Source organism: Sardina pilchardus, chromosome 19 (genome assembly GCF_963854185.1).
Source record: "Sardina pilchardus chromosome 19, fSarPil1.1, whole genome shotgun sequence".
Classification (NCBI taxonomy): domain Eukaryota; kingdom Metazoa; phylum Chordata; class Actinopteri; order Clupeiformes; family Clupeidae; genus Sardina; species Sardina pilchardus.
This window is the reverse complement of record NC_085012.1, coordinates 16,402,205-16,419,354: the sequence shown is the minus strand read 5'-3', so window position 1 is coordinate 16,419,354 and position 17,150 is coordinate 16,402,205. Positions and strand designations below refer to the sequence as shown.

The 17,150-nt window shown below is 43.5% G+C and overlaps 1 protein-coding gene across 2 annotated transcripts in view; it reads left to right on the top strand.

Moving 5' to 3' along the window:
• phldb1b (pleckstrin homology-like domain, family B, member 1b) overlaps positions 1 to 16,841 on the top strand; it is a 55,464-nt gene extending 38,623 nt beyond the window's left edge. The window contains exons 11-22 of one of the 2 annotated variants that reach the window (XM_062521265.1): positions 1,037 to 1,192; positions 3,115 to 3,225; positions 3,816 to 3,905; positions 5,008 to 5,190; positions 6,148 to 6,264; positions 7,215 to 7,317; positions 9,465 to 9,744; positions 10,538 to 10,628; positions 11,873 to 12,019; positions 12,902 to 13,121; positions 13,819 to 13,904; positions 14,416 to 16,841. In XM_062521265.1, coding sequence (XP_062377249.1) covers positions 1,037 to 1,192; positions 3,115 to 3,225; positions 3,816 to 3,905; positions 5,008 to 5,190; positions 6,148 to 6,264; positions 7,215 to 7,317; positions 9,465 to 9,744; positions 10,538 to 10,628; positions 11,873 to 12,019; positions 12,902 to 13,121; positions 13,819 to 13,904; positions 14,416 to 14,556 — 1,725 coding nt within the window. In that variant the 3' untranslated portion in view covers positions 14,557 to 16,841. The remainder of the gene's footprint in view (positions 1 to 1,036; positions 1,193 to 3,114; positions 3,226 to 3,815; positions 3,906 to 5,007; positions 5,191 to 6,147; positions 6,265 to 7,214; positions 7,318 to 9,464; positions 9,745 to 10,537; positions 10,629 to 11,872; positions 12,020 to 12,901; positions 13,122 to 13,818; positions 13,905 to 14,415) is intronic. The other variant, XM_062521266.1, reaches the window with a different exon arrangement.
• Positions 16,842 to 17,150: the final 309 nt, after the last annotated feature.

Sequence of the window (17,150 nt, the reverse complement as noted above, 5' to 3'; positions counted from 1 at the left end):
GGAATATTACATTCTTTGGCTGGTGCCACAGAATGCTGGAATTCCTCCCCCTCTCCCCCTGCCTGCCCCCCCCCCCCATGCTCTTCTGCTGGCATTCCGGATTGCTGTGGGGCATCTGTGAGAATGTAGCGGGAATGTGAGGTTATTTGAGAAGAAGTTGCTACAAAATGATATTTGCCTCATGAGAGCACTGCAGATGTGCAAGGTCTCCAAAAAAAAAATCCCATGCATGTCCGTCCCCCCCCCCATCCAAACAATGTGGCTTTTGTAGGTAATGCCTGCATCTACCTGCCTCTCATTCACAATTAAACACTTAGGACTAATCTATTAATACAACTTCTAACAGTAGACTACATTTCCTGTGCAACAGGTGTTTTTTCTCTCTCTCTCTCTGTCTCATCGTTTCAATATACAGAAGGTTATGTGCTCTACAGTTTGAGCGTTTTGTAAATGGCTCTGCTGGGTTCATTCATGTTGTGTACGTTTAGGCAACAAGGAAACACAAAATGATAGCTTACTATTTCTCTGCTTCCTGAGGCTGTAGTGTGGGAGTGTTTTGAAATGTCAATAGTCTCTGGGGTAAGGGAAACCAATGTGGCACCAAGGCCTTGCCATTGTCTCAGCCTCAGAAACATTGAACTGAGAGGCTGCAGGGATTGCTGTCCAGCAGGGGGACAGTTTCAGGGGTCAGGGATTCACTTGTGGATTGGGTGTTTTCAAGGGGAAGTCCAACTTTTTCAAGGTGATTGTTTTTTGGACAGTGTGTGTCTGCGTGCATGTGTGTGTGCGTGTGTGCGTGTGTGTGCGTGTGTGTGTGTGTGTGTGTGTGTGTGTGTGTGTGTGTGTGTGTGTGTGTGTGTGTGTGTGCGTGTGTGCGTGTGTGTGTGTGTGTGTGTGTGTGCACGCGTATGTTGAGAGATACGCCTGGTGGTTATGTTAGTTGGCTGGTGGTGATGACAGTGACCTGTGGTGCTGGTCAGCTCTGGGGGCGACTGCGTCGGGCGTCTAGTGACCCGTGTGTCGTTGGGCTCCCCAGGAGGCGGAGACGCTGGACGCGGAGACCAAGCAGTTCGAGGACCTGGAGTTCCAGCAGCTGGAGAAGGAGAGCAGCCTGGAGGAGGAGAAGGAGACCATCAGCCAGCAGCTGCTCAAGGAGCGCCAGGACTACCACAGCAGCGTGCTCAGGAGGAAGGTAGGAGGACACACTACACACACACACACACACACACACACACACACACACACACACACACACACACACACACACACACACACACACACACACAGGCCCCAGGACTACCACAGCAGCGTGCTCAGGAGGAAGGTAGGAGGACACACTATACACACACACACACACACACACACACAGGCCCCAGGACTACCACAGCAGTGTGCTCAGGAGGAAGGTAGGAGGACACACTATACACACACACACACACACACACACACACACATCTAAGCACAGTGTGCTCAGGAACACGCACACACATACACACACACATTTGACCACTTTTGATGATTTCTCAAAGGGGCTAAGCACTCTGTTATTCACACTGCATTTTTGCCCACAGTAAACATGAACAGAAGTAGCCGTCCTATACATTTGCACTAGCCTGCCCTCTCCACCTTGCATGGTTAAAAATACTCTCCCTCACTGATGGGTGACAGTGAAAACACACATTTCACACTGGCATGAAAACACACTACGTGTCTCTCCCTCCCTCCGACTGACTCTACTATGACCCTGGAGCACATCACCTGCCCGCCCACTTACATGTACCTGTAGTCCACACAGAACTTATGTGTCTCTCTCTGACTGACTGACTGACTGGCTCTAAGACCCTGGAGCACATCTCCCGCCCGCCCCTCCACTCACCAGCAGATGCTTGTGGTGCATCCAGAGCTACTTAAGACTACACAATGGGCTTGTAGTTTGTACTAGTTTGTAGTTTATTTATTTATTCATACATACACTGTAGTCAAAAGATTCAATTTGGTTCGCTTTGTGTTCAGTTAATGTTCATTTGCTATGTAGGAATGGGTCCCCCATTATAAGCTATTTAAAGCTTTTGAGCAGGGGGCCCAACGTTCATGAAGAAAGGTGAAAAATGTCCAATAGTTTGCATACATTGTGCTCTCCACGTATTCAACAGTCCACCTTGACCCTAGCCATGGCCTGTTGACTGACAGGAATGATACAATAAGGCTAGTCATCCATTGCCCATTCATCACACTGGAAGCTAGTGCTCGGAGCTGAGGGATACCCATGCCCGGAGATGTAAAAGTCAATGCCATGTATTGGTTCTACCGGTGTGATTAACACAGGCCATTTCACTAATTAGCTGATCTACCTGGCTTAAAGAAGAACTATGCAGGATTGGCGATTTCATCTCTGGTTTCGGTTTCATTGTTCGTTTTCGCTCGTTTTATGCTTGCATTTTCTCTGCAGAGCTTCCCCGACAGCTTTAGCGTGTATATTTATACATGTATAGGCTATATTTAAATATATAAATTGCAAGCGTGGTTCTTCGTCTCAGACTTCCAGATGTACATGTAAACAAAGAGCGATCGTCTCCTGCAGAAAGTTGCATAGGGTCTCTTTAAGAGTTGTGCTCATTAGAATCAGCTGATGAAGTGAATGGTTGGAACACAAATGTGGCGGCAGGCTTTCACTTTTTGGAGCTCGACCTTTTCACCTCTGCCCATGTCTTCCTTAGCATGTATTTCTTCATCATATCTTCCCTCCTCTACCTCCTCCTCCTCCTTCTTCTACCACACTCTCCCTCGACTACACTTTGACTTGTATTGAAAACTTCTGCTCTCTCATCCTCTGGTAGTTCTATTGATTGATATGGTGTTATTAATGGCGTTTGTAGCTTGAATGTCATTGCTCATTTGGATACTGTGGATAGAAGGCAAGGCAAGGCAAGGCAAGGCAATTTATTTATATAGTGCATTTCATACCCCAGGTAGACACAATGTGCTTTACACAGTTAAGGCATTACCTCAAATAAAATGTATAACACATATCACATAGAACATATCACAGTAATAAAACACACCGTCTGCTAGCGTCTGCTAAGGGACTAAATGTGAGTGTGGTCCTCTCTGCAGGAGAAGGTGGCCACGCTGGAGAGTCAGGCCAGCCAGCTCGGCCTGCAGTCCAGTCAGGAGTGTGACCGGCTGGCCAAGGAGAGACTCCACACACTGCAGATCCTGCAGAAGGTACAGTCCACCCCACACCTGAGAACACACACACACACACACACACATTGGGTCTGCAGGCCAATCAACATCCTTCTTGGGCCGTTCAGCCTTGTAATTGTCAATAACATTACAACATATTATTCCATATTTGATGATGAGGATGCTTCACTAGAGACAATATATTGTTAAAAGGTCAATTGTATATCCCTCGAGCTGCTTGTCTCTTGTATTGGCATAAATATTTGCTAAATGTTCTTCCAGTTGTTACATAGCTATCTGCCAAACGAGGAAGAATAATAATTTGTGTGTAATATTAGGCCACTTCAGCTGTGGTTCAGATGATTTAACAAACAAAGGTTACAGTGTGCCTTTGGCAGTGGTCTGGTACACAGTTCAAGGACTGGTTCTTCACAAAGAACAGACCCTGTTACAGCTGACCAGTGAGGCACTCTGTCGAAACCGAGTCATAATTGGTCTAGAGAAGTAACAGGCCAAAGGTTGTAAATGGTGTTAAAAGAATGCCATGTTTTGCTCTTAAAGTGCAGGAACTAATAAAGTTTACGGTTGTTTACCTTTAAATATTTTTTTTTGTTGTTGCATTTTTGAAGGAGAAAGAAAGGCTGTCTGGTTTGGAGAAGAGGTACCTCACTCTCACTGGAGGGCGAACTTTCCCAAAGAACTCCAACACCTTAAAAGAGGTAGGCTTTGTCTGGGACAAACATAAGAGGTTATCTCCCTGAGCTTGCATTTAATCTACAGTGTAAGAATAGTATGAATGTATAGAATATAGAATACTATGAATTTGTACAAAATATAGAATAATGTGAATGTATATAGAATATAGACTTATATGAATGTAAAGGTTTAAATGGTAAGGCCCCAGAAAACCCTTTCTTTCAGAACAGACTAACGCTGGTCACATATTTGGTTGTATGCCCAGTATTAATATATCTGGACAGATAGATATCGTTATCTTTGAAAACATGTTTCCATTAATTTTGAGTTTCACGGCTAAAACAAAATCGGACTAATGACTTCACTGTTATGAGGAATGGTGCCCTTGTCCGTGGTGCATTACTGCCCTCTAGTGGGAGTATGTGCACATCAGCAGCGGTCAGTGCCTGCTATAATGCTGCACTGGGAAGGGAATGAGAAAAGAAACCAAACATATATAGAAAAAAGGAAAAGCATCTGCATATTTGAAGTGAATCCTAACCGGCAAATATTCAGATGTTAACAGAATCTCTGACAGAGAGAAGCATTGTTGTGATTCTTTGAAATCTAAAGAGATTCCAAAGTGTATGACCAGGGATGTCCCCTGCTTTGATGTACTGGCAGTGGGTGTAACCCAGGGCATTCCTATATCCCAGGTCATCTGGCGCGATGTGGTTTTTTTTGGGAGTGTTAAACACACACAGTGGGAGAGAGTGGAGTGCCATGTGCAGAGGGCTGTTTAATTATTGATTCCTCCCATCTGGTCCCTGCTCCCCTACACTCATTCCTCTACCCCTGTGGAGGTGCCCCCCCCCTCAGCCCCCCACCGGTCCCAACATGCCAGACTCTCCATTGCAAATGCATACGAGGTCCTTCGAGACAAAGGATTTATGCAAAGACCTTCAAGGCCTGTCTCGCAATCTCTCCGTGCCTCCTCTCTCTGTCTTTTTCCCCCTCTGTTCCGACTTCCTGGTTCACTCTGCATTCCCGCTCTGTCTCACTCTCTGCCTGTCTGTCTGTCTGTCTGTCTGTCTGTCTGTCTGTCTGTCTGTTCTGTTCTGTGCCGTGTTGGCTGTCTCTCCTCAGGCGAAAGAGTACGTCACCGTCGGCCAGATAAATCAGATCTATGGGATGCCGAAGGTGGAGTCCTCGCCCACCTCTCCGCTCCGCGCTAGTCCGTTTGCCTCCGTGGCGGCGGCGGCGGCCGACTCTATCCTCCTCTCCTGTCTCCCCTCTCCGTATAGTTCCTCCCTCTCTCTCTCTCCTGAGGTGTGTTCCTTTCCTTTACCTCCTTCTTCTTCTTCCTCCCTCTCTTTTCCCCCACTGTCCTCACGTCACATGCATGGGAGTGCTCTCCGAGCGCTGGCTAAGTGGGGGGAAAGCGCGATTGGAAACTGAGTGTTCAGCTGTTATTGCAACGTTGCAAAGACGCCAGTTAAGAGTTAGTGATATTTTTTCGGCAGCGGCTCTGCAGTCGTTTGGTTGGTCATTAGGCAACGAGTGGAAAGTTGTGTGAGACATTCCAGCTGCCATTAAAAAAAAAGCGTGCATGTGAAAGCTGTCGGTGTCTCTTTTGAAGATGTTACATAAGGTGGCGGTTCTCTCATGGTATATAATCATGTAATTATGGGATTATCTTATGAAATACAGTCGCATGTCAAATTTGTCTGTGTTATTTAAAAAGTGCACTTATCAGCTCCCTCTATACTTCCCCCATAGGTTTCAGTAGGCAGGCAGGTCCATACAAGTGCAGTAGATGATACAGCAAGTGCTGGGCGCTACAGACTCATATGCATACCACTCAGTATTTTTCCATTCATACTGTATGTTTGAATGCATTTCTGCCACACTATAGAGAAGCATGAGGTAGCGTCCCTGCAATGTTGTAGCTCATCTCTTATGTAAAAGTGGGTTGTTTAATATTCCGACACCAATTCAGGTTTTTAACTGGCAATTGGTTTATAAAGATCATTTGTTGCCATAAAACTTGAGTGTAGATCACTTTGATATGGTATCTCTACACGTATCAAGACGTCTGCATTAATGCTAAGTTGTGCCTAAAAGTGCATGTCTCCATGTGTTACGCATAGCAAGAAGCAGCATTCAAAGAGAGAAGAGATCTGAGCAATAACATCATTGTCAAGGAACAAGATTGCTCATGATGCCCGATTTTTAAAATATCCCCCCACCTCCCCCTCTCCCCTCTCCCCTCTTGGCTTTGTCCAGATGTTTCGTTCCAAGCTGGACAGTGATGCGGGCCAGACGGTCATGAGGCCTAAAGTCAGTGTTGGGCTTTCACCTCCATATGGAACCGCCACTCTGGGTCGCAACACACCATCAAGGGTAACCAAAACACAAAAACACACAGGCCTGCACTTTCAAAAAGCCCCAATGTTGCAAAAATATTGTGCAATGCAAGGGAATGAGCAGATGCAACCGTGGGGTGGATGGGGGAGAGATTGATTTGTACTGTAAGCAAATGATTTTTTGGAGCCAGAAAAAAAAGAAAAACAGAAACATAGATTACCGATAGCAAAGGTCAGGAAAGGACAGAAATATCCTGCTCAGTTTGTGGACTCTTCGCTAGTTTACCACTTCGTTTTCATTTCATATTTATCAGTGTGCATGGTTGTAGAGTTTGCCCTAGGCGTTTTTGTGCGGATCTGGATGGCTTTTGCCATACTGACTCTGTTGGAATCCAACCCCTCCCTACAATGTGAGTAGCCTCGGCAAAAAACGTTGGCAAGAAAGGACGGCAACATTTTTGCAAGTCTCCTGATAGGCTGATAGAATTCCACCATGCTGAAAATTTTAGTCGCTGATTACTCATTTACAGAGCCCAGGAGATATGTTTTACCCAAACATATTTTTCAGATCTATGTTAGGGAAAGATTTTAGGGTATTTTATTCTAAAAGTTGGCTATTCTTAAATGAATCCTTAATGGCATTTTCTATTAGTATTATATTCAATTAGTGTTAGTCTTTTACACAGGGTAAATGTGTGTATAACTGAGTTAGTCTTAGCACACTGACTGACGGGCTGTGTTTGCTAATGTCTTAGATCTGTTTAATTTTATTCAAAATGTGCCCTTTAAGAGAGGTATTATTTTTTATAATTAATTCTTAATGTCGTTTTCTATTAGTGTAATATCTTCTAGTATTCACTTTTTTCCACAGGGTAAGTGTGTGCGTTTGTGTGCGTTTGTGTGCGTGTGTGTGTGTGTGTGTGTGTGTGTAACTGAGTTAGCGCTAACACACTGACTGCTGGGTCGTGTTTGTTAATTTCCTCTCAGAGCCCACTAATGGTCCACCCGGGAACTGGCAGTCTGCCACGCAACCTGGCAGCCACACTGCAGGACATCGAGACCAAGAGGCAGCTGGCCCTGCAGCAGAAAGGTAGAACTGCCCGCTTACTCCGTCCGCAGGTTTAAGAGCCATGTGGATGGACAGAGTTTCCCTGTTTCCCTTTTTTTTACAGACAGGGTGTAATCAGTTTGGCCACCTTTGCTACGTCGCTTTTTATTAACGAAAGCGCAGATAAGTTCATGTTTTTATTTGGTCCAGGCTAATGCATTATGGATGATAAATTACCTTTTTAGGTCAAAATAATTCCATAGTGAGTAATTCAGCATCCCCGTCCGAAGTGAATAGTCTGCTAGGCTCCACATGGATCACATAAAATTGCAATTTCATCTTTCATCTTTTTTTTGCATTAACATTTTTTTTTTTTTTTTTTTTCATGTAGAGACAAACAATAAATCTATAATAGATAAATTAATAAAGTCTTAGCTAGAAAACATTCCTGAAGAGGCAGTGACTTCTATGAAACAATTTCGAGATAATGCCCATTGATAAAAAAAAAAAAAAAAAAAAAAAAGCTATTCAAATGAAGCCCCCAATTATCTGAGTTTTTGCATCAGTCCTCTCAGCAGGTGACTTGCTGAAGGCGGGTACTGGTGAGTGAGTCGGTGGGGCACCTAAGGCTGAGTTGTACTCCAGAGGAAACTGGTGCATTAGAAAATGCAACAGAACTGCAAGTGCACTTCCTGAAAATGTTATGCCCGTTTCGCCTGCTTTTACATCAGTTCACTCTGCCTGCCGTTTTTCTTTTTTTTTTTGCCAGACCTGTTAAAGTTACCATTATGGCACTGGGATCCTAATGCTGAGAAACATTACACCTTTTTAGGGTTTAATGACTGATGCAATTTTATTAAAAAACATACAATTGTTGCGTTAACAGGAGATCACACTTGCGCTTGTATATGGTAAATAATTTATTTATGGGCCCTGTGATGTGATTTGGCCTCTCCAATAAAAAGAACATTTAATTTTCTTAGAGGTCTGATGATAGCACTTTACATCACTGATGTGTGTGTCGTTTAAACCGTGTTTTTAGCCATTTAGTCTGACTTATGTAAGAATCCACAAATGGGAAGAAGGAATGAAGAGACTTCCTATAATCAAACCTTTAGTGTCTCCCGCTGAGTTAACAATTGCTCTTTCTCTCTGTCATTCCATTTTGCCTCTTTGCGATCTCACAGAGCTGTCTCTTGCCACATGTGAGTCTTCAGCATATTTATTTTGTGTCTGTCCCCTGAACATATGTGGGTGTGTGTTGTGCTGCTCTTGGGAGAATTGGATCCGGCATGTGGTTTTCTTTTATTATGGGGAGCCCGCTTGCACTCTCTCCTCTTTTGTTAGAGAAGGAAACGTCAGTGCATGGAAATGGTGAATCTGTTTACAAACACTGTGTTTACTGCAAAGACTGCCCTTTGTGGTAGAGAACTTCAAATATCTTTTTGATTTGAGTGTTCAAGCGGACTGAGGCATACAGTACAAGCTCACAAATAATTAACGTGATTCTGGATGGTTCCTGTACCCTATAGAAATTAGACTAATACCCTCTGAGTAATAAAGAATCTATCCGTATCATATATGGATATATTCAGCTTATTTCTATAGCAGTCTAGTGAATAGCAGTGAATGAATTATTTATGTTTTTTGTGCAATACATGTAGATGCAAAATTCTTGCTGTGAATTGTCTGTATTGTCTTTGAGGGTCCTCTGCGCATTTGTATTACAATTTTGTCAAAAATGTGTGCCGTTCTGCTTCACCGGTGGTGGCCAGAACACCAGCTGACAGACTGAGTGACCCAAGAGTGGTCTGTGTCCACCCCACCCCACCCCACACTTGTTCGCTACCACTGTTTCGTCATCCTTATGTTTATGTTGATCCCAGACTGTGGCCACCAAAGCACCAAAGCCCTCACTGTCTCTGCACACACCGCTGCCTAGGAGCGAGAACAGCTCCATGGTCCCGTGCTCATGTCTCTTTCTCTCTCTCTCTCTCTTTCTCATTCTCTCTCTCTATCCTCTCCACCACTTTTACACTCTCTCTCTCCCTCTTATACACTCTCTCTCACTCTGTCTCTCTCTGTCTCTCTAATATACACACCCTCGCTCTCTCTTTCATACACACACACACACACACACATTGTCTCTCTCTCTCTCTCTCTCCCCCCACTCCTACTGCCCCCTATAGGTCAGATGGTGATCGAGGAGCAGCGGCGGCGGTTAGCCGAGCTGAAGCAGAAGGCCCAGGCTGAGGCCCACTGCCAGTGGGAGGCGCTGCACGGCTCGCAGACGCACCTGAGCGCCCCGATGCACTACGCTGCGCCGGCGCATCCCATCATGCACCACTCCATCCTGCACCACGAGCCGCCCTCGGCCGGCGAGCAGCCCTACGACACGCTCAGCTTGGAGAGCTCGGACAGCATGGACACCAGCGTCTCCTCCGCCTGCTCCCCTGACAACATCTCCAGGTGAGACGCACACAGGTCACGTGTTAGCCGATGTCAAAGGTCATGATGTAAGGAACCATTTTTTTTCTCTGTTTTTTGAAAATAACGTGACGAGGGGACGTACTGTATCAAGCTTTTCAAATAGCTTATTTAGCTCTCTCCCCTTTTAACAATCTAGCAATACACCTGGAAGATGCCTAAAGACATTAGCCAATCAGAGTGAAACCAATCATGCGTGTAAAATGTAATATCAAATTAAAGTAATTTGTAAAATCAGCCTCTTTTCCCATAGGGTTTTCATGCATGCTAGAACACGATTTTTTTTTTCAATAGAAAAACTCGCAGATTTTGCAAAAGCATCTCAGGGATTGTTATAATACAATAGTTAAAAGTCCATGGCATGGCTTTTAAAATATTTAAGTAAATGTTAGTATATTTAATCAGTATTTCATTTTACAGTTTTATTGTGAAAAATACATTACATTTGGTAGTGGTTGATGAAAAGATCCTAATGAGTTACGACTACCATCAAATCCAATGTCATTTGTAGAAATTACTTCTATTAGTAGATCCATGAAAAACATTAACATTTGAAGTATACTACTAGTGCATTTATTAAAAATTATGTGGGTTTTCCCCAGTGCACTTTTGCAGTTTTTTTTTGCTAATGTGTGTGCGTGTGTGTCTGTGACTGTGTCTGTGTGTGTGTGTGCGTTTGTGACTGTGCTGTGTCTGTGTGTGTGTGTGTGTGTGTGTGTGTGTGTGTGTGTGTGTGTGTGTGTGTGTGCGCGTGCACTGTATGTCCCTCTTGCAGTGCGAGTGGGATGGAGAGCCAGAGGATAGCGGAGATGGAGAACATGTTGAGAGAGGCACAGCTGGAGAGGGCCCGGCTCATCGAGTCTCGCGTGAGTGCACACTTAGACTTACAGTATCCACAACTCACACACGACCAAGACCCACCTCATTATCAGTCGCACTTATCCACTACTCACACACGACCAAGATCCACCTCATTATCAATCCGTATATAGGTTCAAAATACAAGTTGCTAGAAACCATAGTATTTCCATTTTTTCCCCTCTTGTAAAACAATTTTCTACTCCAGCAGCGTAGCTCCATTAAGCACAGCTTGTAGCAGTCAGAAGCTCAGTAGTTATCGTTAGCTCTGACAACCTGATAGCTTACTCAGAATTGAATATCTCAATGTGTATCTAACAGAAATTCCTGTGCACTGCCAATACTCTGGTGCTGGTTGGTAGCAGGAGTTACATTTACTGACTTTTTATGTTCTTTGCGAGCATGTTTCTTCTGGTCTGCTCTGTGGAAGTGAAAATTTGTTTCAGTGTAGACGTGTCTGTTTGCACTGTCACACCTCCATGTGTTGTGTTTTCCGTGTCCCTTATGAAAAAGAATTATAGTTATAGGTATAGTATTTTCAGACAAATGAGTATATTCAGACAAATGAGTATGTTATTGTAATAGGGATAGGATACTATAGATGTTATAGGAATCTTTAGTATTTTAAGACATATTAGGAAAAGTATGTTTATTTGTATAGCACGTTTTTATATGCACAGAGTTCAATCCACAGCGCTCCACACACACATCAACACATAAGCAGACAGATTAACAAATAAATGGACAGATTAAATAAACAGAAACAACACGTTGGACGGAGCGACTTGATTCACCACTGTGCCCGTAAACACAAACATTAAGACAGGAACAAACAAATGAACAATAATAAAAGGTGAAAAATAAAAAAAAATCTGAAAGTGAAATGAAATCAGCTCATTGGTATAGGCCTAGTATTAGAAATAGTGTAAGACTGTACTGTAGTAACACTAAGGACATTAGGGTAAGGACATTAAAGAGGTATTACAGAACACCACCGACATATTCTACACTACTGTAAAAATATCACAATGTCACTACAGTTCTATTTTGTGAAGGTGTGCTCTGAGAGCTGTGTGCTGTGTGTGACACAGAAGCGTGCAGGCAAACACACAGTCTACTGGCAGTCTACACTGGTCACCTTTCACGGTCCCACCACTGTGTGTTGTGTTGTGTCATGTCGTCCGTTTGATCTGAGCGTCGTGTGTGTGTGTGTGTGTGTGTGTGTGTGTGTGTGTGTGTGTGTCTGGTCCAGGAGCGGGAGGAGCAGGCCCGGAAGCTTCTCCTGGAGGAGGAGCGGCAGAGACGAGCCGCGGCCGAGCGACAGCTGCAGGAGCAGGCGGCCATCAGGCAGCGCATGGTGGACAAGGAGGTCAAGCTAAGGGCCAAGAACTTCTCTCAGGTGGGCGTGTGTGTGTGTGTGTGTGTGTGTGTGTGTGTGTGTGTGTGTGTGTGTGTGTGTGTGTGTGTGTGTGTGTGTGTGTGTGTGTGAGAAAGAGGTCAAGATGAGAGCCAAACCCTTCTCTTAGGTGTGTGTCAGAGAAAGAGAGAGAGAGTGTGTGTGTTTGTATGTGTGTGAAAGAGGTCAAGATGAGAGCCAAAAACCTCTCTCAGGTGTGTGTGTGTGTGTGTGTGTGTGTGTGTGTGTGTGTGTGTGTGAAAGAGGTCAAGATGAGAGCCAATAACTTCATAACTTCTCTCAGGTGTGTGTGTGAGTGTGTGAGTGAGAGAGAGAGAGAGAGAGAGAGAGAGAGAGAGAGAGAAAGAGAGAGATAGAAAGTGTGTGTATGTGTGTGTGTGTGTGTGTGTGTGTGTGTGTGTGTGAAAGAGGTCAAGATGAGAGCCAAAAACTTCTCAAGTGTGTGTGTATGTGTGTGTGTGTGTTTGAAGGAGGTCAAGATGAAAACCAAGAGCTTCTCTCAGGTGGGCGTGTGAGAAGGAAGGTGCACAGAGATAAACACACGGATGCTCTACTGAAAGCCCAGATTTCAATTCAGAATCATTTAAACTCAATTTAATTTGATTTCATTTCATTCTGATTCTATTCATTATAATTGTATTTCACTTAATTTAAATGGAATTCATTTCTGCATATATAATTTCAGTTTGTTTTCTTCTTTTGTTAATGTTTAATTGAGCTGCATTTTACATCTGTTTCAACAACAAAAAAAAATCCAATACATTCGAGTCATTCAGTATAACTAAAAGTGAATTTATTTTTGGGTTACGTTACAGACATAACACAGAGCATTTCTGACAGACTCTTTTGATCTCTTTTTGAAAGGCTCGGCCCATGACGCGTTACCTGCCCATCCGCAAAGAAGAGTTCGACCTGCGCTCCCACATCGAGTCCTCGGGTCACACGGTGGAGACCTGCGACCACGTTATCCTCACCGAAAAGATTTGCAAAGGCTACCTTGTCAAGATGGGAGGGAAGATCAAGTCCTGGAAGAAACGCTGGTTCGTCTTCGACCGCATGAAAAGGACGTTTTCGTACTACGTAGGTAGGTATGGCGGAGGTCTCCCCTCTCTCCCGAGCGAAACCGTGTTACCGCTGGCTTCTGCGTGACTTGTTGTGCTTCGTGGCGATTCCCCAGAGCTTTGAGAGATAATGCGTTAATAAAAAAATAAAAAAGAAGTCGTGGCTGTAGGGGGGAGAGGAGAGCGAAGGTTCATTTACAATTCACTGTCTCTTTGGAAACTGCCTAGCAGCTCATCCTTGTGTTTTCCCGCTGATGATGAAATGAGGTGCAATGCTAGCAGGCCTACTACCAGCGGAGCTGCAAAAAAAATCGAGGAGTGCAAACAAATTCACACCCAGGCTACGCTTGTGTGGACTGTGCCCCTGCATAAAGAAGCTACTCGCTCCGAATAAATTTCATGGGCATACGTTAAGGGCTCCCGCTCTGTAGTGAACGCACGGCACTTGGGCAGTTCAAGTGGCCGGCAGGGAGATGGGAGCGTACCCTCTCTTTTTGCCCAATTAATGTGGTCAATTACCATTGGATTGCTGTTTCCTGCTGGATTCATTTGAGATTGTTGGTGTAAATTAATGTCTCATTGAAAAATGGCCGTAAATGAAAGCGGCGCCTTGTTGTTGTTCTGTAATGGGAGAGTTCAGTTCCCGTTGCGAAGGCATTTTGATGAAATGTGATACTTTTGAGTTGGTCTCTCATGAATACCGTTGGGTCTGTTTTTCAGATAAACACGAGTCCAAGCTCAAGGGAATCATCTACTTCCAGGCGATCGAGGAGGTTTACTATGACCATTTGCGCAGTGCGACTAAGGTAGAGTGTCACCTTGTCAGGCGAGGAGAAACATCAAAGGCTTTCACAGTACAATGCAGTCACGTCCCTGTTGTCAAGGCATGCTGCACCTTCCAAGACGTGCATAATTGTCTAGAGACAAACACATGGAATTATTTGGAGTTTCACTGCTTTGGCTATTAAAAGAAGATTATAATTTTTCATTTTCTCAAACTGACGAAAAAAATGTCTCCTCGGTGCCCTGCTATTATCTCTAATGCTTGCACTTGGCCTGCCTCTCCATTGCTTCCTCTGAAATGCGTAGCATATTTTATGTATTACTGCCTAAAGCTTCCGAGCACGCAACCTCGTCTTTGCTGCATACATTTATCAGGTTTTCAAAATCATGGTGCATTTGTTTGGTTCAGAAAAAGGTTACAGTTGTCACACAGTGACCAGTTACTCTGTAGGAAATACATCTGTGTTTTGACATTGGTTGATGCTAAAGATGAAAGACACCTTGTGTTAACTGACATTGTCCTCTGCTTTGTAGAGTCCCAACCATTCGTTGACGTTCTGCGTGAAGACTCATGACAGACTGTACTACGTGGTGGCCCCGTCCCCCGAAGCCATGCGGATATGGATGGACGTCATAGTAACAGGGGCCGAAGGATACACACAGTTTTTGAACTGAGCCTGTATACGGAGTTCGATGGTCAGGTTGTGCCATTGAGGACAAAGAAGGAGACCTATGACCCCTCCATACTTGTCCCAAAACTCTCAGTGTTGGGGGAGAATAGCCTTTTAATTTGTAACTTTCCGTGTTTATTGTGAATATTCAGTCCACTGTATAGACACTAGATTCACCTGTTTTCTACTTGTGCCTGCATTTTAAAAAAGGGAGATTTTGAAGACATTAAGACACATACTCTCAAATGCCTTTTTTTGTTTGTTGTTGTTTTTGCCAACAGAGATCTTTGTGTAGCAGTCAGGTGCTTCTTTGGTGTCTGCCACAGATGACCTTTTCAATCAACGTTTTGACAGTTTTACTTCTTTATATTTTGAAAAACAGTTGTCATGGCATGTTGCCATACGATGCCAAACTAGTGCTGTAACGTTTATTCTTTCTGTTTTGTCTGAGTAGCTTGTCATATCATTTGAGATTGTCGAGGCGAGGATTGCAGGGATGTTTTAGTCCACAGACGGCACACTGACAGACATGCCTGCAGTGAAGCGTGAGGAGTGAGATAGACGTTGAGTGGCACAGGGGGTGGAGGTGGTGGTGGTGGAGGTTCGCTGCAGCACACATCCGTACTCAGGCATCGGCTGCGGTTTGATACACTGACACCATTGACTCCTTTTGAAGTAGGCCTAATTATATCTGTCTGTATTGTTACCGGTACATACATCATTAAGGCGCAACGTACACACACACACACACACACACACACACACACACACACACACACACATATATACACACACACAATAGATATATATGCACACATGCATAAACCCACGCACGCACGCTCACACACACTCACACACACACACACACACACACACACACACACACACACACACATACAGTGCGTAAAATATAACACTAGTGATGGATTTTATATATTATGAGCGTTGAAATATCAAGTAGAGTTAACTTGCCAAGACCTGATAACTTGATGCCATGGCTGGACCCTCTCTGAAGGCAGCCCGTTAAGTTCATCACTGCCAGCCTGCGTCGTGCACCATGACAACGGAGGAACAACCGAGCTGGATATTTTCTTTCTTTTTTTTTTTTTTTTTTTTTTAACAGTAATGCAATTCAGTTTGTGCCTTGATAGTCGTTTATCACTACACATGAAAAGAAAACAAAAGAAAAAAGAATACATGGGACAGTTAAGCTCTTGAAAACTGTGCTACTACAAAAAGCTACGATCTGTGTGTACGTCATATGTTTACGTTTTTAAAAAAAGTGGAATTATCGATGTGATCGCAAAGATTTGCACAGTGTGTGTGGAGTGACAGAGAGTATGGCTGTTGTTTTTGGACTGTACAATTACATGACGGAGAAAGTATGAGCTTAAAGGAGTGTTTCACCAAAAACAAAAACAGAAAAAGAATCACCCTGAAATAATAGTCCGCTCTGTGCCACCTCTCTCGGCAGGTGAAACGCGTATGACGTCTTTTCTGAGGAGATCCAGTAGTGCGGGTCGGCCCAACCAAAATGACTGCTTACCTTTGATTTCTTGTGAGCTGTTTTTACAGTATGCTGTGTGGTGGACTAGCCATAGTGTTATTTTCAGATACAAAGGGAGTGAGTGAGTGAATGTTTCTAAAACAGTGCTTTGTGCCGTCTGACACCAGAGAATTGATGGATGAATATTAATGGATTGATTTCAATGAATTGTTGTAAAAAGACATCTGTGTGAGGATTATTGTTAGACTTACCACCCCCTAAAAAAATTGTTGAAAGAGAAAATGGAAAAAAACTGTGAAATGTCGAAGTACAGTCTATAGAATTTACAAAGGCATGAAATGTGTATTAATATATCTGATCATTTTTTTAGATTATAAAAGATGAAAAAAAGAATATCCTTGATAATAAGAGTCAGAAAACGCAAAATCCCAGAACAGAGAGTAAAGCGGGGAATTAAAGATGAATCTAGGTATTTATAAAGAGCTTGTCCAACATATCAATTATAACACTGTTAAGACCAAGGTGCTTCTGAGTTGTTTTACACCCAATCAAAATATATTATGCACGTCCACCATGTTCTGTACTATCGCCATGATCTTGACTCTGTGTAACTGTTTAATTGTCTATACCTTTTCTTTTGTTGCTTGTGTTTTTTTTTTAATTGTTATTATTTTATTTCCGTATGAATTGTCACCACAAGGTTGAATCAAGTGTTGTAAAATGTTAATGGCCATATTACATACACAAAAGTATTCACTGGTTTGTATTAAAAATGTGCTCTCACACTCTCAGACTCTGCATGCCTCATTCTTGCGTCACCTTCCCCTCTGCACCATATTAAACCCCCGGTGCTCTCAGATACATACAGACATGACATGAGTCAATTATTGTATAATTCTCTCTGAGATTAATACAAATACAACTATGAAATTACATCAAACAGGTAGAACCGCTCAAAAGCTTGAATTGTGGACTTCACTTGTGATTGGACACATTTGGATTGTGATTGGACACAGGTGCTACAAACAGAGAAAATAGAGTTGGGAGCTGTACATTATCATCCACAAAGGGTGATTTAAAAAGAAAGAAAA